This window comes from Pan troglodytes, chromosome 5 (genome assembly GCF_028858775.2).
Source record: "Pan troglodytes isolate AG18354 chromosome 5, NHGRI_mPanTro3-v2.0_pri, whole genome shotgun sequence".
NCBI classification, from domain to species: domain Eukaryota; kingdom Metazoa; phylum Chordata; class Mammalia; order Primates; family Hominidae; genus Pan; species Pan troglodytes.
Genome location: NC_072403.2, coordinates 174290959 through 174318781, shown reverse-complemented (window position 1 = coordinate 174318781; position 27823 = coordinate 174290959). Strand labels below are relative to the sequence as shown.

The 27823-nt window shown below is 40.0% G+C and overlaps 1 protein-coding gene across 6 annotated transcripts in view; it reads left to right on the top strand.

The window, feature by feature from the left end:
- The window catches only part of PRKN (parkin RBR E3 ubiquitin protein ligase), a 1411643-nt gene that overhangs the window by 502161 nt on the left and 881659 nt on the right, over window positions 1–27823 (top strand). For all 6 annotated transcript variants that reach the window (XM_054686972.2, XM_001153913.6, XM_054686973.2 and 3 more), the window contains one exon: window positions 26100–26221. In XM_054686972.2, the coding sequence (XP_054542947.1) occupies window positions 26100–26221 (122 nt within the window). The remainder of the gene's footprint in view (window positions 1–26099; window positions 26222–27823) is intronic.

Sequence of the window (27823 nt, the reverse complement as noted above, 5' to 3'; positions counted from 1 at the left end):
ACTAAAGGCTTCTCTCTTATTATGTGGTTCAATCCCTCTTGTAATTTGCTTTATGCCCAGGTCCTTGAATGAGCTCAGTGTAGTGAAGTTTCTACACCTTCTATTTGGAGAATTCTCTCTATGATAAACATTGTGTCTGCACATTCACCACCAAACATGAGAAAATAGCCCTCACAAGAACACACTGTTGTCACTCAGGTCACTAAGTAGTTAAGTTTTGTTTTTTTTTTTTTTTTAATGGAACTACTGGTTTTTAAAATACAACATCCTTTGTCCATCTTTTTGGACTTCCCCCAAATTTCAATAGAGGAACACAACCTTAGTGTTTTCTGTCCAGAAGGCATGCAAGTTTTCTGTATGGACACTAGGGATGGTGAGAATGCATTTGCCAGCTTTGACTAAGTAGCTAACTTCACTTTTGTTTTTATGTCACATAGGGGATAAGAATGGTAGAAGGCTAGTGCATTTTTCCCTGCTATGTTTTTCAAGTTTAAGAGTGAGGGGAAGAGAGTAAGATTAATTAATGTCAAATTAGACCTCAGCTTTGTATTTTCAGGTAGAGGTCAAGCACAAAGTGAAAATCAACACCATAATTTCATAATTTGGGACTCACATATTTGCGCCATTTCTAAAGTAAAACAAGTGTTTGTGGGTGTCAGATTTATTGATCATTGAGAGAGTCTCTTACATTTAAACTATAATTGGATATGTTTTGGGTTTTCAAAAACCGTGATTTTCAGGAACTGTGTTCTAATGGATATAGATATAAAGGGTAGAGAGAGGAAAAAAAAGTAGCTAAATTATTCCAGATAATGAAAAGCAAGATAAAATTTGCAGTGGTTTGGTTTATTACATTAAGGTGGGGGAAAAAAACCCTTATTTTCAAAGTGTTGCGTAGCTAAAAATGAATGCAATAGTCAATGAGTAGAGTGTGGATGTTAAGAGAATTAACACACACACTAAAATTTGGACTTTATTACAGAGAAATCATACCAACTACGTAAAGATGTACATATGCGGAAGACTATATGCCAGTCCCATACGTATACTAGGATAGTTACGTAAAGTTAAATGTAGATATATACACTGGTTATCCACTGTGCTCCTCCTGCTGTATGACAAGAAGACTGTGCGTTTGCAGGAGAGCCAGCCAGGCAGCCAGCCGGCTGTCAGCACTTTCTGGCCGGATCATTAGCGCAGCAAGAGAATGAACTTCTGTGCTCAGGATTAGGATTTCCTCATAAGTAGCAGCATATACCAAGGAAGGGAATGCAGCCATGACTGATTTTGAAGAACTGATTTGGCCTGAGCCAGTGGCTGAAGCAGCGAGCTGCCCATGCCTAGGAATTCTTAGGCTCAAGTTAATCTTGTTATACTCATGGAGTCTTCGGGCGGTTCACGACTTCGAAAGATTGAGACCAGCCTGGCCAACACGGTGAAACCCCGTCTCTACTAAAAATACAAAAAACAGCTGGGCGTGGTAGCAGGCGCCTGTAGTCCCAGCTACTCGGGAGGCTGGGACAGGAGAATCGCTTGAACCCAGGAGGTGGAGATTGCAGTAAGCCAAGATTGCAGCACTGCACTCCAGCCTGGCAACAGAGCGAGGCTCCATCTACAAACAAATAACAAACAAACAAACAAACAAACAAAATTCTTGGTGTTCCTCCTGCACAAATCCCTCCCAAACGTCTTTGCAGAATTTCTCCCAAATTGCAGTAATTTGACCCACATGGCTCTGCTCGTGAGGACTGGTTTCATGCTTGTTGTGGGCCTTTCCCATTACAGTGCCACTGTGGAAGGAGGAGCCCTAGGGCCCCTATCCACAGCACCCAGGAAGGGGTGCAGCGCAGCCTTGGAGGGGAGCACTCTCTCCTTTCTGGTGCCTGCGTGTCTCTGTCTCTCTCTCTGTATCTGTCTCTGCCTCTGTCTTGTCTGCCTGTCTGTCTCAAAGTGCACAGCCCTGATTTTTATTTTTCTGCTTTTCTCAGTCTCTCTTTTTTTATGAGTCTTTTCTTTCTTAGGGTAAGCACTGACTCTTTCTCCTTAAGTTCTTTCTAACCTGCCCAGTTTGATCTAATTTTATTATTACTATTATTATTATTATTATTTAACTTATTGATGCCTTCTCCCTACCTGTATGCAATAGATTCCCCTGGGGGATCATTGCTTCCAACTCTTTCCATTTGTATATACATATGGTTTCCTAAACATATATGTTTAGGAAATAAAATAATAAAGTAATAGAAGTATAAATATATAACAAAAGTAAATATATATATATAGCCCTACATTAACAGCAGTCATTTCCTGTAGCCAGCAGTTTATATTAGTTAATAACTATTTCCCAGGTAAATCCACATTGTCCTTTTATATGAGATTTCCCCATATATGTTTTCTGAAGTTAAACACATCAGCTACATCTTCTGTCAATTTTGTTACTGTGGGTTGATACAACAAAATCTTTGGTCAAAGCACATTTATTAAGCCTCTGCTGTGTGTTCAGCATTGGAGTTGGCTCCATGGAGGGTGCAGAGATGAGAGGAGCTCCAAGGTGCATAGTGTTGGGGAGATGTGCACAGCAGAGATCTCAGGTTCTCCAGGTCTCTTTGGCCACATCAGTGTCAGGTTAGTATGAAAAAGAAGGTTACATTAACTTAGAAATACTTTTCAAAATTCTGAAGATACCAAAGAGATGAAAGAAGGTGTCCCGATCTCTCAGCTTTAAAAATAGACCACAATAACATGTAAGCCTGAATTTCTCAAGTTCAACAGGTGCTATGGTTTGAATATGGTTTCTTCTCACAGAAGCTCCTGTTGAGTCTTGGTCACCAATGTAGGTGTGTTGGTTTAAAGGTGGTGGGAACTTCAGGAGGTGCTTGGGTCATAAGGTATTTACGGTCATGGATAGATTAATGCCATCTGACAAGAGTGGGTTCTTACTTTTGAGGGACTGCATTAGTTACTATGAGAGCAGGTTGTTATAAAGTTCGGTCACTCTTTGTGTTTTGTCTTTTGCACCTGCTCACTCATAGATGTGCTCTCACCACGTGTTGCTGTCTACCATGTTATGATGCAGCCCAGACAGGGCTGCCCAATCTTGGACTTCCCAGCCTCAAGAACTGTGAGCTACATAAACATTTTCTTTATAAATTACCCAGTCTCAGTTATACTGTTATAACCACAGAAAATGAACCAAGACAACAGGCTTGTCTCTCCCAAGAACACCAGGAGTTTTGGCTACCACTAACACAGGGCATCTCAGATGAGTATGGTTTTTTATAAAATTTGATCAGCAAATGGCTTTGCCTGTGTAAAACTCTTATAGCAGCTCAGAGCAAGATGGCTTGGGCCCTGGGGATTGCAGCAACAACCTTAATTTCTTGCCATGATTTTCTCCCTAGGGCATATAATACTAGAGTAGCTGGGTCAGGGTGGGTCCATGCCCAGAAAGAGGATGCAGCATCATCCAATTCCCCAGGCATACTTCCCTCAAGATAGATTCCTTCCAGAAGGCCTGCAGCCTCTCTGTTAATTCCCTTTGATTGGCTTCTCTCCTTCAACTGGGAAAGTATAAATGACGGCACGCATCAAGCTTTTTCTCCAACTTGTCCTTCCCCACATGCACATTAGTGGATGTGAATTCAGTCTTGGGTCACTTTTTGAGGGGGATGCATTCTGAGTAGTCCACCGTTAGGTGATCTTGGCATTGTGTGAACATCATGGAGTGGACTTACACAGACCTGCATGGTATAGCTTCGCACACACCTAGGCTACATGGTACAGCCTGTTGCTCCGAGGCTGCAAACCTGTACAGCACGTGAATGGACTGAATACTACAGGAAATTATAAGACATTGGCAAGTTTTTGTGTATCTAAACATAGAAAAAATACAGTAAAAATACCGTATTGTAATGTTATAAAACTACCATTGTATATGCAGTCCATTGTTGACCAGAACATTGTTAGGCAGTTCTGTAAACTCAGTGTATCTATATGCCAAATATAGCTCAGCTTGGTCTTAGCTTAAACCCTACTAAGTCAAATAAAATATCATTAAGAGATAAGAAAAGGAAAAAAAAATCTTTTTTGGATATGGAGGAGTATCTATGAGGGGCCATCGACTCAAAGCTTATTGTGGTGGTGGAAGGCACAACCAGGAGCTTGAGTGACTAATTTCAGATGCTGACACCACACCACGAACACAGCCAAATCAGTCTTTGTAGTCCTTCATTCCCTGTCCTTTAAAAAGGGATACATTGGAATAATAGTAATATTTATCTCACATGATTCCTATCTCATATTACAAAATGACAACAACAGCTCTTGGAACATTGTTAACACACATAATCCTAGGTAGGCAATGAAAAATCAACAAATTTTACAGGTAGAGCTGTGGGAATGACATTTCAGGGGGAAAAACCAGGACATAAGAAAGAGATACAAAGGTAGGAATATGCATAGTGTATTTGTAGAAAGGTATACTGTGCTGTTTCTGGAGCATTATGGTGTGTGTGTGTGTGTGTGTGTGTGTGTCATGTGTCTATTTGGAATAAGCCAATATACACATATGTATAGATGTCAATAGATTTAATCAAGCATTGATTTAATTTAGTCAAATACCAGCCTGTAGAATTCTTCATCCCAATTTTTAATTTTGTTTACAAGCATATCTAGGAGTTCCAGCCTGTCACAATTACTGCAGTTTATACTGCTGCTACTAATAGTACTATTAGCAGCGCTATCATTATGATTAACTGCCTCTACTGTACTTTTATTACATGCTAGCTACATGCCAAGAGTGTCAATCACATGAAATTCTTAAAGTGCCCTCCTATTATGGTCTTCTATTCACAATATCAAAGACTTGGAACCAACCCAAATGTCCAACAATGATAGACTGGATTAAGAAAATGTGGCACATATACACCATGGAATACTATGCAGCCATAAAAAATGATGAGTTCATGTCCTTTGTAGGGACATGGATGAAATTGGAAATCATCATTCTCAGTAAACTATCGCAAGAACAAAAAACCAAACACCGCATGTTCTCACTCATAGGTGGGAATTGAACAATGAGATCACATGGACGCAGGAAGGGGAACATCACACTCTGGGGACTATTGTGGGGTGGGGAGACAGGGGAGGGATAGCATTAGGAGATATACCTAATGCTAAATGACGAGTTAATGGGTGCAGCACACCAGCATGGCACATGTATACATATGACATATGTAACTAACCTGCACGTTGTGCACATGTACCCTAAAACTTAAAGTATAATAATAATAAAATAAAATAAAAAGAAAACTAACAGTGAGGTGAAGTAAACCAGCCACACGTATTAGTCATTTTTTGCTGTGTAATAAATTACTACCAGTGTAGTGGCTTTAAACAACACCCATTTATGATCTCACAATTTCTGTGAGTCAGGTCCCGCATTTCCTCAGATCTGACGCGCAGACATTGTGAGCAGTTCTTAACTGCGTCCTCCACTCAGGATCTCACAAGGATGGATCAAGGCATTAATTGGGCCATGTTCCTTTCTGCAGTTTGGGATTCTTTTTTCACACTGACATGATTGTTGGCAGAATTCATTCCCTGAAGTTGTAGGACTGAAGTCCCAGCTTTCTTGCTGGCTGTCAGCCACGGTTGCTTTCAGCTCCTTGAGGCTCCTGCAATGCCCTGACACGTGGGACTCTCAGCATGATAGTTCACATCTTCAAAGCGGTCAGAAGCTTATGTATGATTGAATTAGTGTCTGAATTCTCTATACCTTTAATGTTCTGTTGATTCTTTTGAAAATCCTTTCTTTTTAGGGATTATGTCCTTGTCAAACCCAGACTGCAAAGTGATAAAGCAAAGATTTATCATCTGACATTATTTCCAATTAATTTGCATCTGCTAAAAATCTTTTTCTGAACTGATTGAGTTTTACCTGAATATTTACATCTCCTCTCTTGTGCCCACTAGTATTCTACTGTCAGCTTCATACATTTTTCAATCATCTTATTTTGAGTAATGAAATAAGGCCGGAGAAGCATAGTCTATGTCAAATTTTGGCTTGGGAGACTGAGGTGTTTGGCTGATGATTTTGGAGCAGTTGAGCCTAGCTCTGGCCATACCACGGTGGCATCAATGGGAATGTTCAGAGTTCTCTGCTGCTCCAAATTTAATTGAAGTCTATGAATTACTGAATAAAGCATGCTTATTTGAAGAGTTTAATAGCTTTGGTTTAAGATAGCAAAGTGAGAAACCAGGGCTTCAGGAATATCTTATTACTGTTCATAGTCCAGTAAATTTCATTCATCAGCCAGGTTACTGTCACAGCAATGACACATATACTCAGTGACAAACAGACCAATTGAAGAAGGTCTATTTCATTTTGCTGCAAATTCAGTGTCATCAACTAGTAGCAAATGCAAGATACTGAGCTGGGCACTAGGACTGAGGCGAACAAGGAAGAAAAGAAATAATTCCTTACTCACTAAATGAATACACATCATGGGAAGAAACATAGGCAGAATATGCATTTTTGTGCATTAGTCTTAAAAAAGAAACTATTCCAGTAGGAACCAATCTTTCACACCAAAGCATTCTGGTATCATGAGGGAAGATTTTCTAACAAGGCATCAGATTGGTTACATTACCATTCTCCGCTCTTTACTTATCTAACTCTTAGAAAATAAACACTCACCAGAGAATGGGATAGCTGGCCAAAGCCATGCAGGATAATTTAGCTCAATACATTCACAATACACCCCATTTCAAGAGGAGAGTGAAAGGATGAATTGTAACGTTTATTGGGAACTTAGTCTCTATATGCCTGTTTCTTTCACTGCAAATCCCTGCTGAAATCCATGACTCCAAATTTCAGTCATTCGGTGAGTGTTGCCTTTTTGAGTACTTTTCCCTGACGGCTGCCTGCCCCTCCCCTTGGCTGCGCCATGAGTAGACCATTCTGTGTCCATGTGGAGTTCCATTTCCTGACCTCTGCCTTGAACTTGCATCTTGACTTTTTTTTCATTGATTGATTTAGTCTCTCTTTTACCTTGGTTACTGGTTGGGTCTCTGATTTGAGAAACTACCTGTTGGGTTATGCTCACTGTGTAGGTGACAGATTCCTTTGTACCTGGTTTGCTGTCCTCTGCTTTGTACTTGAATCTTCACTTCTTACCCTTGATTGATTTAGTCACTCTTTTACGTTTATGTTGAAAATTTTTCCCCCATGAACTCTGGCCTTGCTGGGCTCATTCCTGAAGATTCCAGACTGTAGTTGCCTGTTTACTCCCTTGTTTGTTTCTTTTGCTATGCCGAAGCTCTTTAATTATGCAGGTTTAATTAGGTCCCTCTTGTCAATTTTTGCTTTTGTTGTAATTCCTTTTGAAGACTTAAGCATACATTCTTTACCAAGGCCTAGAATGGGAAGGATATTTTCTAGGTTTTCTTCTAGGATTTTTATAGTTTGAAGTCTTACATTAAGTCTTTAATCCATCTTGAGTTGATTTTTCTGTATGGTGATAGGTATTTTTCTGTATAGGAATCACCATACAGAAAAATGAACTCCAAGATGGATTGTCTTTAATCCATCTTGAATTTCATTCTTCTGTATATCTATAGCTTGTTATCCCAGCACCATTTATTGAATAGGGAGTCTTTTCCCCATTGCTGATGAAACAATTTTAATATATGAGAGGATATACACAGATTATAGGCAAATACCACACCATGTTATATAAAGGTGTTGAGCACTGTTGGATTTTGCTGTCCATAGGAGGTCTTGGAGCCAATCCTTTATGTATACAAGGGAGCAACTGTACATGCCTGACAAGAGTATTTTATTTTATTTACTATTCTCCAACATCATTAAAGGCAAATACTATTAGCCCTATTTTATATGTAAAGAAACTAATCATTTAATCTCTAAAATGTATTTACTCATGGACCAAAGAATCAAATCAAGGAAACACTAATGAGTCTAAACAAGTGTTTTAATTGAAGATATCCATTTGTGAAATGGAGAAGGAAAGATATTATCTCCCTGAAGTATGTTTTTTTTTTTTCTCCATGCTGCAGAGGACCATTGGATGATGCACAAGTTTTTTCATCTTTATTTTAAAACTCAAGTGCATTTTCTACGTAGTGTTGCCTTTTACTGTTCATTCTGAATAAAAATCATCTCTGGCAGAAACAAGATATAGTATCTATGCAAAGATCCAGCTGGCCTGAGTTTGCAATATGCAGTTTAATATAGAAATGAAATAAAGCCAATAATGAACAGTAGAGGAAGCGGAAGAGCTACAGTGCAGGTGGCTTGTCAGTTTTTATTAATTTTTCTAGACAGGTAGTCACCTATGCAGTATTAGATAAAGAAGTGTTTGACAGATCTCTGAATCCACTGCATTCTAGTAGATTTTGTGAAAGTTTCTGTCAGAGCAAGTGAAGTCTTTGGCTGATTTCTTATTTTATTTATTTATTTATTTATTTGGACAAGAACTCTCTCTGTTACCCAGGCTGGAGTACAGTGGCAGGATCATGGCTCACCGTAGCCTTGACCTACTGGGTTCAAGCGATTTCTCCCACCTCAGCCTGCCAAGTAGCTGGGAGTACAGGTGCATGCCACCATGACCAGCTAATTTATTTATTAATTTTTATTTTTTATGTAGGTAGAGACAGGGTTTCTCCATGTTGCCCGGGCTGGTCTCAAACTCCTGGGCTCAAGTGATCCACCTTTCTTGGCCTCTCAAAGTGCTGGGATCACAGGCGTGAGCCACCATGCCGAGGTGTGTAACTAAACAGGCATATGGTTGGCAACTGAGAAACAGAAAAGAAGTAAGAAGATGGATGTTCTTTAATTCACTGCCACGGAGGAACACGAGTGGAGGCCCATGTGCATTATCTACCACCCCATTTGTGGCACCAGGTCCTCACACAGGGAGCTTCACTGTTAGGGTCCCAGCACTGTCTCAATGTCACCCCACAGAGTAGGGTGCTTTCTACTCCTGGAATGCTTATTTTGTGTCCACTCAACTGATACCTTAGTCTCATGAATCTTTTAATGAATGGTTTCCATACTTTGCTATGCATGCAATTATTTCCCTGGTAAACTTAAAAATTAATAACTAATAAACTGAATAAATAACTCATGTCCAATCCCCAACCCCAGATAGGTGGATTTGCACAGAGGCACTCCAGAACAGGCCTCACTGTTTCCAGCCCCGGCTGCCATGCTCAGCAGGACTCTAGGCTGCCACACACCTCAGGGTTCTGCCCTCTGCAGCATGTACTACACAGTGCTGGGCTTCCCACACCTAGTGAACGAGTCACGACGGCCTCCTGATGTCATGACTCCAGGGCTTGGGGCCTCTCTCAGCAGGAGCACAGGCTGCACACAGGAGCTCTCCACCCCTGCTGAGCCACCACCATCATGCCTGCTGCCAAGTGTCCTTCCCCAGAGGGGCTTCCGCAGGGAGCGGCCTGGTCAGCACCGCCTTCTGGAAAGCACCTCTGTCACGCTGCTCCCCAGCAAGTGCTTCCAGAGACTCTAAAGTTTATGAACTGTGGTCCTCCCTCTGGAGGGTTGTGGCTGGCTGTTGCCACAGCAGCTCAGTCCTCTGAAAGGCAGACCTGTCACCCCAGCGTGCAGTTCTGTGCTGGAGCTGTGTGGGACATGTCTACCTCTCAATCGCACCCTAAACCACCTGTTTCTTTTGCATAGAGATCCTGCCAGAATTTTTTCCCACACCCCTGCTCACCTCCTACTTAGAAGTCGGATAAATTAAGGATTCCTAGATGCTGTTAGCAGGGATAAAGGATAGGGAAGAAAGGTGAATATTGCTTACTTATTGAGAGACAACCCCAAGCTGGAGCCTTAACAATACCATGATAGTGTTTTTGTCTCCTTTGTGCTAATGGGAATTGTGCTTCTCAGTAGAATCTTACATATTCCTCTAATTGATGTATTTATTAATAGTCTTTTAAAAATTTAAAACTGGGCATGGTGGCTCATGCCTGTAATCCTAGCACTTTGGGAGGGCGAGGCGGGCAGATCACTTGAGGTCAGGAGATCGAAACCAGCCTGACCAACATGGTGAAACTCCATCTCTACTAAAAATACAAAAAAAAAAAAAAAAAAATTAGCTGGGTGTGGTGGCACATGCCTGTAATCCCAGCTACTTGGGAGGGAGGCAGAGTCAGGAGAATAGCTTGAATCCGGGAGGTGGGGGTTGCAGTGAGCTGAGGTAGCACCATTGCACTCCAGGCTGGGCAACAGAGGGAGACTCTGTCTCAAACAAACAAACAAACAGACAAACAAAAAATTTAAGTAGTGGGACCAAGTCTGAGAAGCCAGAGCAGTAAGGAGAAGGAACATGTGGATGTGTGTGTTTGTTTTTCTGCTTCCTTCTTCCCACCCCCACACAGAGGCTGTAGAAAGGGATGTGGAAACCATGCATATCAGGAGAGAGACTGAGGGGAACAGATGATTGGGCCTTGGTTCATGTAGCACATGGAGAATGTGTCAAGAGGTGCTTTTTACTGTTTTTCTGATATGAATCATTTTCCTTGATTAAGGAGAGATTCTTCGATTGTAGAATAGCTGCATTAGTTGAGCATATACATTTATACAAGGATACTATATTTGTCTGTACACTGAAAATCTTGGTGTTTGCAATATCAATTAAGTATTAAAGTAGAACTAAGTCTATTGCAGGCTTCACCTGGTATAATTATCATGTCCTAATTATTACTGCCAGTTAAATTAAACCCAATAAGAAGTATCGGTTTCTTCCAAAACCCTGATTTTACCCCCAAAGTGATTTTCCTTACTTCAAATACAGAACCAAAAGAAAAATTTCATTTTTAAATATAATTTTGCTGGCTGTCAAAATCATTGTAATGCAACTTGGTCTCATCATCTCATGATGGGCTCACTGTGTCTGTGAGTGGCTGTTCATCAAAGTGTCCTGGCTATGTGGCCGTGTGGCTTTAACATTAAAGCCCAATGATGGAGCTTCCCAGACACCGTCTGTGAGAGTCTAACTAGATCACATTCCTGCCGCCAGATGGTTCGGACAGGTGATCAAACCATAGGTCATTTCCTGAAAAAGCCAGGCAAACTGGGTTTTTAAAAGAAGGACTTTTCACTGAAATTAGATTGTTTAATTAGTTTGGAAAATCTAGTTAGAAAGTGAAGATGGCCTTTCAGACAATGATAGTGTTTCCTGCAGATAGTGGCTGCAGCTATTCCCCATCCTGTCCATTTGTCCATTTGGGGTCCAGAAGGGTTTAAGTTCATTGCCCTTCAGTTTTCTTGTGACAGAGTCTCACTGTGTAGCGCAGGCTGGAGTGCAGTGGTGCGATCTAGCTCACTGCTACCTCTGCCTCCTGGGTCCCGGTTCAAGCAATTCTCCTGCCTCAGTCTCCCGAGTAGCTGGGATTACAGGCATGCGCCACCATGCCAGCTAATTTTTGTATTTTTAGTAGAGATGGGGTTTCACCATGTTGGCCAAGCTAGTCTTGAACTCCTGACCTCATGATCCACCCACCTTGCCCTCCCAAAGTGCTGGTATCACAGGTGTGAGCCACCACCTGGCCTGCCCCTCATTTTTATTTCAGTTTTGCTCCTGTATTCAGTGATGCCTAGCAAAAGCTTCATCCTCAACTCCAAAGCCAATTAGATAGAATAAACAATAATTTCAATAGTCTTAATACTATTAAAATGAGACTCCATTTCTTAATGATGACACGAACATGGTGGCTGTAATGTAACCTTCCCTGCATGATGTGGTTAAATGAAGATTTATAACCAATTTATATTTAATCTTTTGACAACATTCATTTAGTATCACCAGATAACAGAAGCTGAGAAACATTTAGTTTAGAATCCTGACACTGTAAAAATAATTATCAAATTGCATGTCGTTTTAATGGGCCTGGAAGAACATTCCTCATTATATTGTCACAGAGATTAAGTTATTTTAAGGCCAGTTGATTGTGATTTTATCTTTTGCAAGCTAAAAGACTTTTTTATACCACATTAGTTTCAAGTCTAGTTATTTGGTTCCTCCACATAATATTTACCGTTTTTATTCATCGAAACCAGGGAGAATGCAATAAAATGTAGCCTTCACCTTAAAAATAATCCAAAGCCCGGTAGGAGAGATAAAATTATCTATGGGATATTGTGAGATAGAATGTAGCTTACGACCCCTAAGAATGATGCAACTCAAATGTAGTGGGCATTTAGGGGGAGGAGATTTACATTAAATGGAGGAATTAAGTAAGACTTCCTAAAGGAAGTGGTATTTCTGGGCCCAATAAGGTTGCAGATGGGGAAGTAGGATGAAATAAGGATTCCTAGATGCTGTTAGCAGGGATAAAGGATGAGGAAGAAAGGTGAATATTTATTGGTTACTTACTGAGAGACAACCCCAAGCTGGAGCCTTAACATTCTTCTCTCTCCTGAAAAATAAGATCCTAAAGTATAATTTACAAAAGGTAAAATTATAAAGCAAATATAAAGTGAACACATGTAAAAATTTTTATTTAATCTTTTAATGAATGAGGGACATCATAAGATACCATGACCAATTCAGAGAGCCTTGAGAAATTAGGGATCTATCTTTCTATCTATCTATTTATCAACTAAGAAATTTCCACCAGGCCAAACATTTTGGGTGTTATCTGTTTCACTGGACAGAAATTATTTGCATATGTACTGGATAAAAGTCTACAAATATACAGGTAACTTCCCTGGAACCTTCAATCTGTGTTAAGAAGGAATTCATTCCCTTAGACCTGTGTTGCCCAAATTTGGATAACCACTGGACAGAACTGGCTGTTTAAATTTAAATTAAACAAATGTAAGTAAGATTTAAAAATGAATTCCTTAGTTTCAGGAACCACCTTTCATGTGCTCAGAGCCACAGGTGACCAGTGGCTGCCATCCGCAACTACACAGAGAGAACCATCCAACCCTGAAGAAAGGAGAGGAGGCAGTCTGTGCTGTGGTTTCTGTCTTGACTCTCTAGGGGAACCACGATTCTGCTGCTCAAAACCTAGGATACTGGAGATAGAAAAGTTTACGATGGTACAGCTGAAACAAAGTGCATGCAATTGGAAGTCATAGAACTCTGGGTGTTGAATTGGCCCCACCTCTAAACTTCCCTTCCCTTCCTTCAGGTGCCTATTTGTTTGATCTGTCCCCCTTTGAAGGTCTTCCTACAGTGTCTCCTGGCACCTTGGTGTTCGTGTGTGTATGCTGTACGTCTGAGACCTGAACCAAGCTCCAGAGAGATAGGGGATGTGTCCGGGGCCGCTGCCTAACAGCATTGAGCCAACACCTTTTGATCTAGGGTGCATGGCTGCCTTCTGGCCTCCTAAGGGTATGAGTGGATGCGCCTGGATAGAACACAGGCTCATGGGAAAGTGAAGCTAGGATAATTCCAGAATAGGACATCAAAGAACTTTCAATATAAGACTCTATTATAAAACTGCATATGGATTTACTTCTCACTATTCATGTGTGTGTGTGTGTGTATGTTTTTTTTTTGGAAATATTTTTACTATAGTAATAATTCTACAAAATATATATACATATATATATGTTTATTTATTTATTTATTTTTATTTTTTTAAGGCAGGGTGTCATTCTGTAGCCCAGGCTGGAGTGCAGTGACACCATGTTAGCTCACTGCAGCCTTGACCTCCCGGGCTCAAGCAATTCTCCCACCTCAGCCTCCTAGCTATTCCTAGCTGGAGGTACAGGCATGTGCCACCATATTCAGCTATTTTTTTGTTTATTTTTTGTAGAGATGAAGTCTCACTATGCTGCCTAGGCTGATCTCGAACTCCTGAGCTCAAGCTCAACTTGTCTCAGCCTCCCAAACTGCTGGGATGACAAGCATGAGCCACTGTGCCCAGCATCGTTTTACTATTGTGAGCATGCTAGGCTCCTTCCCATTGTGTATGCGTTGTGAAATACCCTTCACGGTGTTTTGGAATACATCTCAGTGTTATTCTAGGATTTGAAAACTGTTAAAGGGAGGCTTGTCTTGATTGTTTCATTATTTTCTCACAAACTACTAGTGTTGAGTGCACATGAGATTTCCCCCAATATTTATTGTTAACATTATTGATAGATGGCATCTTGATAGGTTTGTAATATTCTTCTGTTTCTTTAGGACCACCACCCCACTTTCTAACCATCATTCTCCCTTTCCCCAACCAACCCAATCCTTTTTGCAGACAAGATTAAAGTACATTTAGAAAGCTAGATACTGACTGATAAATTATCAATTTATATCTTCATTTTTTTTCCTATTGACTGCTAGTATAGTCATGCACCACATAAAGACATTCAGTCAAGGATGGACCACATATATAACAATGGTCCCATAAGATTTTAATTGAGCTAAAAAGTTTCTATCACCCAGTCATATCATAGCCCTCATAATGTCACATTACCTTTTCTATGTTTAGATATGTTTAGGTATACAAATACTTACCATTGTGTTACAGTTGCCTGCAGTATTCAGTACAGTAACATGCTGCACAAGTTCATAGCCTAGGAGCAATAGGCTGTACCATAGGGCCCAGCTGTGTACTAGGTGATGCCGTCTAGGTGTGTGTAAGTACACTCTGATGTTTGCACAATTCCACAATCATCTAAGGACACATTTCTCAGAATATATCCCTGTTGTTAAACAATGCCTGACTGTATATAAGCATGTTTAGATTTCTCTGAGTTTACCTTTTATAGAGGCAATGAAGAATACATGCCGGCCTGTGACTCTGCAGCATTCTCAAAGCCCGATGTTTTTCTTCTTTAGGCAGAGACAATATCAAAAATAAACAGAAACATTACTGTAATCTGTAGCACAGGCCGAGCAACCTTCCTGTGTTTTTAAAATGTTGAGTTTAAACGAGCTTTCTTAATCTCACCAATTTCTTAATTATTTGATCATTCACGGGGTTTAATGTCTTCCTTGGACAACATTCTTTTTGGTTGAAGGTGGGGGTGGGGAATAGAAGTGAGACCACTGACATGAAACTTGCCCTTGAGAAGCTTCAAATCTCGGGGGATTGCTGACTTAAACAGCTGAAGTCACTGCAGAAGATGGGATAGCTCAGCCTGCTACAGACATTCAACTTGAAGGGAACTTACAGCAAGGAGTATTTAGGGTAGGAGAGTGGCGGCCCCTGAGTGAGGTCTTAGATGGATTCCTGGAAACCTTTTGACTGAGATACTCATGATATAGAAAGACTTTCATGGTCCCACAGTACCAGTGAAGAGTGTTTCAGCTGGAGTTATTCCAGTGCAGACTTTTAGAACAATATGTAATTCATAGTCTTATCAGTCTTGATTAAAAGAAAAAAATAATCTATGTTTTCCCCCCAGCATGATGACATCACCATGTGTTTCTAACTTATCAGTATGCTACTAGAGAAAAATATTTCTTCTTCTCTTTTAAGAGGTACTAGAGATTTTATGAATCTCAATCACCACCAAAAGCTTTTGGAAATCAATACTAGAAATGATCCAAATTTTTTAACACTGAATGTTTTGTCTTATTTGTTACAGGTGAAATAAGATGCTTAAAGCATCAAAATTTGTAAGAGTTTTATGTTAGCGTGAAGATAGGAAATATTATATGTAAATAAAATATTTATACAAAACTAATTATATTGGCTATTGAAGATGAATAAAGAATGTGGGAGTTTGGAGGCTCACACCGTGTTGCTCTACTCTCTAATTAATGCCATTCCTCTGAGGGTTCATTTATGTAACAGGTTTTTCTAACACTTAGAATGTTTTTAAAAAATTTTTTTAATTATTTTTTAAATAGCAAGAAAAGTACTACTTCTGTAAAAATAAAAAAGAAATTGTATTGATTCTCAGGTCATTCCATGGATTCCATTTCTTGGGGTAACATTCAATTTCTAGAACATGTGCTAATCTTTGAAAACGAGACTTAATTGTCCTCATTGGTAATTGCTGTACCTGCACATTCTTACTGAATGCCAGTGCTTTAAAACATTAATGGGAATTTCCATGAAGCTGTTAGCACTGATTGCATGAGGGACGTGGGGGTAGTGAGCCAGCACCTGCAGTGGTGTTTGTGACTGCTGGCCTGGGTCCATAATTGCCGATCTGTGTGTAAGTGCCACTTTGCAAGAGCCATGGAATCAGTCCCCTACAGTATTTAGTAAAGTCCACCGTCTGACTCAAGGTTATTATCATGTGGTTAAAAGGAAAGCATGTGCTTTCTAATCAGGAAGGCTTACCTGCAAATCTTTGATGACCCCGGGTGCTGTCTTGGGGACACCATTCAACCCATGAGCTTGTGTTTTCTTTGTTATAAAATGCTGACAATCGTACCTACCTTTCAAAGAAGAGTGGATGCAAATTTAACAAGTCTGCCATTCATATTAAATTTTGAAATACATATTGAATCCCCTTTAGTACCATTCCACAACCATACAATAAAAAAAGCTTTTATTTTGGGAATACTTTTTTTTAAAGTATATTAGCCAACTTGAAAATTTTATCAACTGGACTAGATCATGTAATTGTTTATTATTTTCCTTCCTAACTTTTCTACAAACTACCCCTGTATCTCTTACCTCATAATAAAAAAGTGATTCACAGAAACAAATATGATTCTAGAAAAATTTAAATCAATTTTGGGACTTTCCATCAGGGTTTGTGTTCCATAATATTATTAAATATTTAATTGTAAAGGATTTGGTTGGGAATGAAGTAATTTTAAAAAGAATTATTTAAGATTTATATTTCCTCTATTTACAAAAATGCAGTAGATTTAAGATGGAAATACTGTCTAAGAATCAACATTTATTAAACAGGAAAGTAACCACCTGAGGAAGTAGGAGGAGTAAATGCCTACAGCTTGAAGAATCCGTGGGAGGAACTTGAGTTCAGAATTTTTTTGGCAGCAAATACAAATAAACAACATGTGCTGAACATTCCCTGTATAGCAGACATTGTTCTAAGTGCCTCACCTCCATTATTATTTTTAAAATCCTTACCACAGTCTATTGAGTTAGATACTATTATTGTCTACTGAGACAATAATAATAGACATATAATTGCAGATGAGAGAATAATTGCAGATGAGAGAACAGGCATTGAGGGCCAGTTGATTTCCCAAAGGTGACAAGGCCAGGCCAGGGTTTGACAAAGAGGTCATGGCTCCAGAGAGGTGCTGCCTCTTTATTTTATTTTATTTTATTTTTTATTATTATACTTTAAGTTATAGTGTGCATGTGCACAACGTACCAGTTTGATACATATACATATGCCATGTTGGTTTGCTGCACCCATCAACTCATCATTTACATTAGGTATTTCTCCTAATGCTATCCCTCCCCCCTCTCCCCACCCCACAACAGGCCCCAGTGTGTGATGTTCCCCGCCCTGCGTCCAAGTGTTCTCATTGTTCAGTTCCCACCTATGAGTGAGAACATGCAGTGTTTGGTTTTCTGTCCTTGTGATAGTTTGCTGAGAATGATGGTTTCCAGCTTCATCCACGTCCCCGCAAAGGGCATGAACTCATTCTTTTTTATGGCTGCATAGTATTCCATGGTGTATATGTGCCACATTTTCTTAATCCAGTCTATCATTGATGGATATTTGGGTTGGTTCCAAGTCTTTGCCAGTGTGAATAGTACTGCAATAAGCAAACATGTGCATGTGTCTTTATTAGCAGCATGATTTATAATCCTTTGGGTGTGTATACCCAGTAATGGGATGGCTGGGTCAAATGGTATTTCTAGTTCTAGATCCTTGAGGAATCGCTGCACTGTCTTCCACAATGGTTGAACTAATTTACACTCCCACCAGCAATGTAAAAGCGTTCCTGTTTCTCCACATCGTCTCCAGCATCTGTTGTTTTCTGACTTTTTAGTGATTGCCATTCTATCTGGCATGAGATGGTATCTCATTGTGGTTTTGATTTACATTTCTCTGATGACCAGTGACGATGAGCATTTTTTCATGTGTCTGTTGGCTGCATAGATGTCTGTTCTATGGATGCATAGAAGTGTCTGTTCATATCCTTTGCCCACTTTTTGATGGGGTTGCTTGTTTTTTTCATGTAAATTTGTTTTGAGTTCTTTGTAGATTCTGAATATTAGCCTTTTGTCAGATAGGTAGATTGCAAAAGTTTTCTCCCATTCTGTAGGTTGTCTGTTCACTCTGATGATAGTTTCTGCTGCGCAGAAGCTCTTTAGTTTAATGAGATCCCATTTGTCAATTTTGGCTTTTGTTGCCATTTCTTTTGGTGTTTCAGTCATGAAGTCCTTGCCCATGCCTGTGTGCTGATTGGCATTGCCTAGGTTTTCTTCTAGGGTTTTTATGGTTTTAGGTCTAACATTTTAGTCTTTAATCCATCTTGATTTAATTTTTTGTATAAGGTGTAAGGAAGGGATCCAGTTTCAGCTTTCTACATATGGCTAGCCAGTTTTCCCATAGGTGCTGCCTCTTTAAGCCAAGATGGACATACCCCTGGCTATAGAGATGTCATTGTGAGGAAACTGGACACGTTATCTGCAGCATTGATGGTTTCTTCCATCTACATTTATATTATGGAGTTTATTCAACTTTTGGAAAGCTGTGACTTTCCTGGCACCACCTTAACTGTGCCCATTTCCTGGCCCATGTCCATTTCTGAAAGAAAAAGCACCTACATTTACTCTTTTTGGCTTTGTACTTTGTTATTTATTTAAACCTAATTCTTAAATTTTGCTTCACTCTACAGTTTTGTCTTGGTATGGGAAATTTCATTATTATTTTCAAAATGAAAAATGAAAAAATAAATTGGCAACAACAACCAAAAAATCAGAAAAAGGTATTAGATTTAATCAGCAGTTTTTGCCTCAGTAGGTCAAATTATTGTGCAGATACGTTAATTTAAAACCCCAGCAAAAATTTGAGAATTAAGTTATAACTTTTAAGTGTAGAGTCTCCTTAGAGATTGCTAAGCATGTTTTAGAAGTATTTTTTAGAAGTACATTCACTGGATGGATGGTTATGTAATTGGAAGCTGTTTACAATATAGCATAACCTTGATTACTCCACAGGAGTTAAGATTATGGCTCATTAAAAGCATGGAACAGGCAGTTTGATTCAGTCGGGTGTAATAACCTATTGGACAAGGATTGGAGTGAAGAGTGTTCATGTAATAACTGTCTTCCTTTAGAATAGTTCTACTTGTTGGTAAACTTAGAATTTCACTTTTTCTCCTTAACGTTCAGTTACACCAAGTCCTATATAAACATTTTTTTATTTTAGTTCTTATATAAGTAATTTTTCTAATGTTTAATTTTACTGATTTCATATATGATATCCCAACAATTTAAAGGGTGTCTGGTTGGTAGGAAAGATGTTCTAGATATTGAATGATCATGGCTGCATTCTATTTTATATTTGTTGCCCTGACACCACCATGCTCACTTCAGTTTTCACCCCATTAAAAATATGGGAGAATTTATTGACCTAGCAAATACCTATTGATTGTTTATTGAGTTCAGGGAACTTCACTAGCCATTTGGAGCATATGAAATAGAGTGAAGTGTTACATACAGAGAGGTTGTATCCATAGAAAAATTTGGACAGGTACAGAAAGGTCAAGGTGAGCGCATTGAGGGCCAGTGGTGTGCACACGAGGTACCATGAGCCTTCAGAAGGGGAGGGAAGGAAGCGTTCAACTGAAGAGAGTGGTCCACTCACATAGTGAGACGGAAAGATGGGCAGACACGGGGCCATGCGCTGAGTGGGATGTTAGGACGGTCAAGTGAATCGGTTGGCTGCATGACCTTTCCAGAGAGTGCTGACTGTGGCTCCCTAGAGGGAGATTTCTAGTGAGATAATGAAGCCTCCGTGTTTGACCTGCCCAGTTTAGCAACTTTTCCCCCAGTAACCTGCATAATGGTGAAATGGTCGTTATCCCCATCTTTTTCTTTTTTGGTTGGGGGGACAAAGTCTCGCTCTGTCACCCAGGCTGGAGTGCAGTGATGGGATATCAGCTCACTTCAGCGTCCGCCTCCTGGGTTCAAGCGATTCTCCTGCCTCAGCCTCCCGAGCAGCTGGGACTACAGGGGTCCGGCCACCAAGCCGGCTAATTTTTTGTATTTTTAGTAGAGAAGGGGTTTCATCGTGTTAGTCAGGATGGTCTGGGTCTCCTGACCTCGTGATCCGCCCGCCTCGGCCTCCCAAAGTGCTGGGATTACAGGCTTGAGCCACTGCGGCAGGCTGATCCCCATCTTTTTAAGGCTCCAAAGCAAGGTGTCCTTAGAAGAGGTGATTCAGGAAGTCCAGTCCAAATGAATTTCATGTAGAACCACTTTAGACTATTTCTGTACATATTGGTTAAACTAGAACTAACGAATAAGTGGGTTCTCTCTCCATAATGTGTAAAGAAGCGCTTGCTGGACATCAGAGGTGGTGCTGATTCTGTTCATTTGGTACATACTGGTTGTGTCCTTGTGGAGACGTGTATTCCAGCAAATGTGGTCAAGCCCTGCTGAAGGCCAGCACCCAGAAATACAGTAGCAAGAATCCTGATGGATGATGAGGAAGAAGGTTCTGTGCCCCTGCTGTTACTTCTGACCAGATCCCTGTCCCGGGTCCAGAAACTCTGGCCATGCATCTATTCCACAGGAGACTCCAGGGCTCCACCAGAACTGAGGTGACTCCCTGCGTGACTGGGCGCAGGGCTGAACTGAGGGAATATGGCAGGTGTAACTGAAAAATGAGAGCTAATGACGCCAGCAGCAGCATTCTTGATGTGTAAGAAACAAGGACAACTCTGTAGTCAGAAGGAGGAAAGAGGGAAGGAGCTGAAACCACCAATAGCCAGGCTTGGCAATGTGGGGGGCTTTGGACAAAGGCTGGGGGTACGCCTCATGCCAGCAGCTCCTTATCAGTAGCTGGTTCTGTGGTGTTGGTGCAAGCCAGCTGTTCGAAGAGGATGAGACTGCACTGGCTACTTTCCTTCTCTTAGATGTCATTTTTAGGGAAATATCATATGATAATGGAAATCAAGGGCAGAAATCATACAAGAAGTGCCAGTCTAACTGTACCTTGAGCATATGGGTCAGATTTCAAAGGTGGTGATGGAAATGGAGATGGAGCCATTGCTGTCCAGGTGCATCTCAAGAACAGATCCCCTTGGTGTAGGAAATAAGGGCACATGATGGCGAGAAGCTTTGCTCTGCTTCTAGCACTACGGAAGTCCCCCCTGTCTCTGTCCTACCCCAGTGCCACGAGTAAAACCTTCTTCCTTCTCCTTCTCTCGGGCCAACATTATTTTTATATGAGCACAGATTAAAACAAGCTGTTTCACTGCCCAGTGAGTCTCCGCATTGTCAGTTGAAGAGGGGACCAGCCACACCAGTGGTTTTTATTCTCCTGTGCTTTCTAGTTTGGTAGCTGCTACCCACAGACAGCTATTTAAATTGAAACTACTTTAAATTAATAAAACTCAGAGAGTAATTCCTCACCAAGTTTCAAGTTCTCCATAGGTAGTTGTAGCTAATGGCTACATATGCTATGTACGTGTGTGTGTGTGTCTCTGTGTGTATATATTAATATGAGATAGTGCAAATGGAGAACATTTTCATCATTGCAGAGAGTTCTCTTGGGTGACATTGTTCTACTTAATATTTTAATAGCTCATGCGATAAATATCACTTAAAATCAGTCCTGTTCCTGCTGTTTTGCTCTGTTACAATATGTTGATACTGAACAGTATTTTACCAAGATAAGAAACATGTTAAATCTTACTCTCTCCCCACCTAGAAAACAAATTATCCCAGCAATTAAATTCTCAGTGACAACTAGTGATGGAAACTTCTCAGGTTAATGAAAAGTTTCCATTAGAATCAGAACGACTCTTCCTAAGTATCCTGTCTTCAACCCTTAAGCCTATTATCTAAAATACATAAAAGAAAAATGATAACTGTAAAGATTATACTGGTTTCTAAAAAATCCCAAGCAAATAAAATATACTATTTTCAAATATTGGCTCTATTCAATATGTTGTAAACATTGTTATTTCAGCAACTTTTTTGACCAAGAAAAGAAAGGAAAAGAGAAGATTTGACTGAGGGTTCTGTTAGGCAAAGTGTGAGAGAAAACTAAAGAAGAAGATGGACTTGGCCGGGTGTGGTGGCTCATGCATGTAATCCCAGCACTTTGAGAGGCTGAGGTGGGCAGATCATGAGGTCAAGAGATCAAGACCATCGAGGCCAACATGGTGAAACCCTGTCTCTACTAAAAATACCAAAATTAGTTGGGTGTGGTGGTGCATGCCTGTAGTTCCAGCTACTCAGGAGGTTGAGGCAGGAGAATCACTTGAACCCAAGAGGAGGAAGTTGCAGTGAGCCGAGATTGTACCATTCCACTCCAGTCTGGGCAACACAGCGAGACTCCATCTCAAAAAAGAAAAAAGAAAAAAAAAGAAGAAGAAGAAGATGGACTTCTTAGGCTAAGGAATGGTAGAAAGCCAGTGGACCTCTGAATGGCCACAGTGACTCACACTTTAAAAGGGCCCTGAACTCAGTACACTTTTCTTTTTAACTTCTCTGCAGGAAAAAACAAAACAAAACAAAACAAAACTTCTGAATAAAATTAACATACTTTATTTGCAAAATCATTACATAAGTAGACTTAACCTCCTGGCACATGACAAAGTAATTATATGAGTTCGTTGATGTTTTGGGTTGGAGGAAAGAACTTGGCCGTAGGCAGATATCCAGGAGAATTTGGTAAATCTGGGTTTATAAACATGAGCAGTTTCACTTTCTATAAATCAAGCCCTACAAGTGGATTGAATCCTTCATCTGATATTTTTTTCTAAATTGTTTTTTTCTGAGAAGTACAGTGTCACATGATGCAGCATTCCAGGAAGGCGTCTGTGGTCAGGAGAAGTTTGAGATGTCCTGTGCTTCATCCTTTCGTTTTTACAGAGTCACTCAGCTCTGAGAAGGGCTATGGTCAGGGGACTTGTTTAATGTGGCTTCACTTAGCACCACCTAAATTGGTTTGACCAGAGAATCCCCAATATTTTTGATTGTCATCTTTTATTAGCTTGCAAACCACTGTCATTTTCTGTAATGCCTACTTAAAATATACCTGATTAGTCTATGAATAGAACTACAAAATAACCAAATCACTTAAAAAGCTAAATGGTTTTATATGAAAAACATCCCTAGTTTTAGGATGTTGAAGAATTTAGAGGTGAAGTAGCATGATGTCAGAAACTTTGTTACAGATCCTTCAACCAAATAGTTTATACATGTAGTATATGTGTACACAGCTATATGCACACACACATGCACACACACGCGCACAGGGAACCCAAACGTGGCAAAATATCTGCAAGTGATGAATTACAATGAAGGATGTGATTTGTACAATTTTTGAAATATCTCTCTATGTTTCAAAACTTACTATACAAAAAGAGGAAACTCTTATGAACACAAACATAAGCTACTTTAGTTATTGGGATAATCAAGAAGCTGCCATACAGAAGAGTTGATTAGGAGAGAGAAAGGATTTTAAGGTCCAAGAACAAGTGAAAGGGTGAGATTCATGCTATTGACTAGAGACAGCTACATACCACGAGAAAGGTTTCTCAGGTCATTTTTGGAATTGCCTTGCCATTCCTCTAAGAGTTATGACTCCATATTCAAGAGTTTCTACTTTAGGCCCTTCAGCCAGGCCGATGGGAACCTTGCCCAGAAGATTGTCGGGGTGTTATTTGTTTTCATGCCTGTCCAGGTCACAGCATGACACAGAAAACCTTGCCAACTTTTAATTGTGTTATGTAGCTAAATAAATAGGGAAGCTATTCTGGAGGGGCTCTCAAGATTTACCTGATGCCCCAGCTGCTTGACCAAGTGGAGCCAACAGCTTGAAAAGCGCTGCAGCCAGGACTGGCCTGACCTTGATCTTCCTTAGACTGGCTATTAATCCCCAACTTGTGGCTGGGTCTGGAAAGCAGTGTGTGTAATAGATTGCATGTCATCTTGTATGCTTCTAGGGCACAGACATTGGCATGCAGTATTTTCTGAATAACTTCTGAAGGACTTCAGCGAAGGTTGTAGCATTCGGAGGTGGAAAAGTTCCTTAGCTTTCAGATTCTGCGTTGATATATCACTAGCTGAAACAATATTGCAAACATCACTATTGCCTTAAGGGAGAGAGAAGAGTCACTTAGTTTCCTGCAATTTCTGAGATGCTTCTTTTAATATTGTAAAACTCTTGCTAATATGCTCTTTCAACAATGCTAGCGTATTTGCAGCCCTGACTCCCCTTTCAAAGCTTTTGCTTCTCCTGTTCCTTTTCTTCCTCCTTTTTTCTTTTTATTGTTTGACCTTTACAAAAGGTTATAAAAATTGTGAAATTGGATTTGTTCCTGTTGCTGATAAAGGTTTTAACAGTAAAGGTTCCTACCTTCTTCACTAAGCACTTCTTAGTGCACATCAGAATTATCACAGTTCTTGTGATCTTTTGATACTCTGCATGTTGCAAATATTTATGTTACAAATATTTCCATTAACATTTACTTACATATTACAGATATTTCAGTCAGTTGTTACAAATATTTCTATAACATTAATACATGGTTCTATGCTGCATTTATATTACACGTGAAACATTTTATGTCATTATGTTTGCTAACAGCAATGTGATATTTATGTACTTGAATATGTTGTACATTAGGGCATTAAAGTTACACAGAAGTGTCAGAAAATAGTACTTTCATATCAATATAAGCATGTATTTACATTTTATCTTCCATTTCCCACTGGAAACTAAATATTAATCTTTATAGAGTAATAATTATAAAATATATTACAAACAAATGATAAAATTATGAAACTTTATGTCTTTGTTGTGCTTCAGAATTTGCAAAGTATTGTCACCTACAATATTAGGAAAGATAGCTAAACAAATGATAATCCAATATGTCTGCAAAAGCTCTTTTTGTAAATTCGTGAAATGAAGCTGCAAAAGACTTTAGAATCTCATTTTTTTCATTATTTTTGTTCTAGTTGTTTTTAATAGATCATATGCATTTGTGAGGCTGAAGATTTTCATTCCAAAAGTTTAAAAAACAATATTATCTCTAGATGCCTCTGATGATCATAGTAAAATTTCAAAGAAACTTTTATGTCATGATCTGTTATATTATCCACCCAGATAAGGATTAAAAGAAAAAACTATTTAGTAATTTTCAAAATTTAGAAATTCAGGAAGGAGGTTGTATTTCTGGTAAGTGCTTCTGAGTAAGGTCAATTCTTAACAGATATGGAAGTATAAAATGATTAAATTTCCCCAGTTTACAGAGTATCCCTATATGGTGACAGTTGAGAGAAATGATCTGAGATTGAACTATTCAATTAGTTGTTTGTTCACCTTTTACTCTTGAAAATGTATTATTTGAATGGTGTTTGCCTAGGTAGAGAGATCATAAATGAAATGCAAACCATCCATTTCTGCACATAGCTGCTTGGTCTCTGAAAGTTCCTCGGCGTTGGCCTCTTTTCTTATTTTATGTGTGACTGTGAGTTAGAAAGTCAACCCTAGAAGCCCAGCAAACTGTGATCATATCATTTATATCATGATAAATGGGCTGGTTTTTCTCTGTAGATAAGATATTATGAGGAAAAATCTGCAGTCTTCAAAACTGTGTCCGGAAGCACGAGATAGAATTCAGGAGCATCCTGAAAGAATTCCTGTCATCTTTTCGAACTTCCTCGGCAAAGAGTGCCTCTGATTTTACTGTGTTGCAGATACACTTGCCCGATTCTCTTGGCAGTAGGCTGCTTACTTTGCTGAGTAAGTCACAGGGCTGTTGGCAAGAGAGAGAAAAGATTTCACTCTTGGAGCATAAAGTTAGATTTTCGAAATTAAATTGTTGTATTCTCATTGGAATATTTATTCCAGTAATGTTTCAAAATGTTCCTGAGGACTGAGTTTTAAAATTTGCCTCTAACAAGCTTTCAAAGAGTTTCTTGTCTCAATTTAGATTCAGCATTATTAGCCACTTCCTCTGCTTTTTCTTCTCCAGCAGGTAGATCAATCTACAACAGCTTTTATGTGTATTGCAAAGGCCCCTGTCAAAGAGTGCAGCCGGGAAAACTCAGGGTACAGTGCAGCACCTGCAGGCAGGCAACGCTCACCTTGACCCAGGTAAGGAAATGCAGTGTCAGCATGAGACTGCCAGGAAAATGAATGTGTACTAACACATTGCCTTTCAGTTTTTCTAATGATGTATCACCCGTCTTTGAAAAGAAAAGGCATTCTTTTCTGTGGTTGTGATAGTTAATGATAGCCGAAGTTTCATTTATGCGCCTTTGTCTTCTGGATTTCTTTCTGCTCTGTGAAAGTTTAGATTACACAGGGTTGTTTCCCCATTACTTTATCCAGGCCTATGAAAGGAAGTATGGAGAGTGCTTTGGCAGCAAAAAGAGGTTGGGCTTCTGTTACGTTGTGATTAGAAGGGACCATTTAGGAACCTTAGGCTGCTAAGAATGTTTTGTATCTTGATCTGTGCGATGGTAGCATGGTTATATACAAAAGTCAACATTCACTGGGCTGTTTCGTTAAGATTGGTGCACTAAATGTAAGTTATACCTTAATTTTAAAAAGTAAAAAAAGAGTATGGATCAGCAAACAGTATGCATATAAAGCAAGAGTCAGTCAACTAAAGTCTGCTGTGGCCACTGCTTGTTTCTGTGCAGCCCCTGAACCAAAAATGGTTTTTATGGTTTTAAATGGTTGGGAAAAATCAAAAGACGAATAACATTATGTGACCCATGAAATCTGGATTCTCATGTCCATAAATAAAGTTTAATGGAGAGCCAGCCCCACCCATTTCTGTACATGTTGCCTACAGCTCCTTTCCTGCTTTAAGTGCAGAGTGGAGTAGCTGGGAAACAGACTGGGTGGCCTACAAAGCCTGCAATACATACTCACTGGTTCTTTAGAGAACAGGTTTGCTGACCCCGATAGAAAGTGTCAGGTTCCAGCTCGGTGGCTCCAAGGGATTTGGCTGGATGTGATGTGGATGCAATAGAGGGCATGCAGGCCGAGCGTGTCCAGTCCCCGCGGTGGAGAGAACACAGACACGGAGGTGTCAAGGACACAGTGCTGGGGGCAGTCAGGCGTGCAAGTGTGGGTAAACACCCCAGGCGCCAGCCAGGAACCCCATTGATGACTGGCATGTTCAGATTCTATTCTGCAAGCTGACGGAAACCACAGCAAAATTGTATAAACCAGGGTGATGTGTCAAACGCTATTGAGGACAGTTCATGCTGAGGACAGTTTGCCATTAGACTTGAAGATGGGGACAGGTTAAAGACAAGAGGCTAATTAAGGCACATTTCATCTGGTTCACAGATGAGGAGCTGTGGGCCAGGGTCAAGCTGGCAGCAGCCTTGTAGAATGGGTGTTACGGGGCCTGTGAAAGAACTCAAAAGATCCGCCTAATAAAGGAGAAATCATGGATCCATCTTCTCGGGCCAGGGTCAAGGCGGCAGCCCTGTAGAATGTGTGTTACGGGGCCTGTGAAAGAACTCAAAAGATCCACCTAATAAAGGAGAAATCATGGATCCATCTTCTCAGGCCTGAGAAAATGGTGGAATTCAGAAAGCTGTGATTCAGTGTTTCACTTTGATGAACATTTCAGCTGTCTAGAGAAATTCATTTATAGAGTCAAAGCCACACAGGAATGATGCCCACGGGGCTCTTTCTGGGACAGTTCTTGGGCAGCTCTCCTGCCGGGCAGCATGC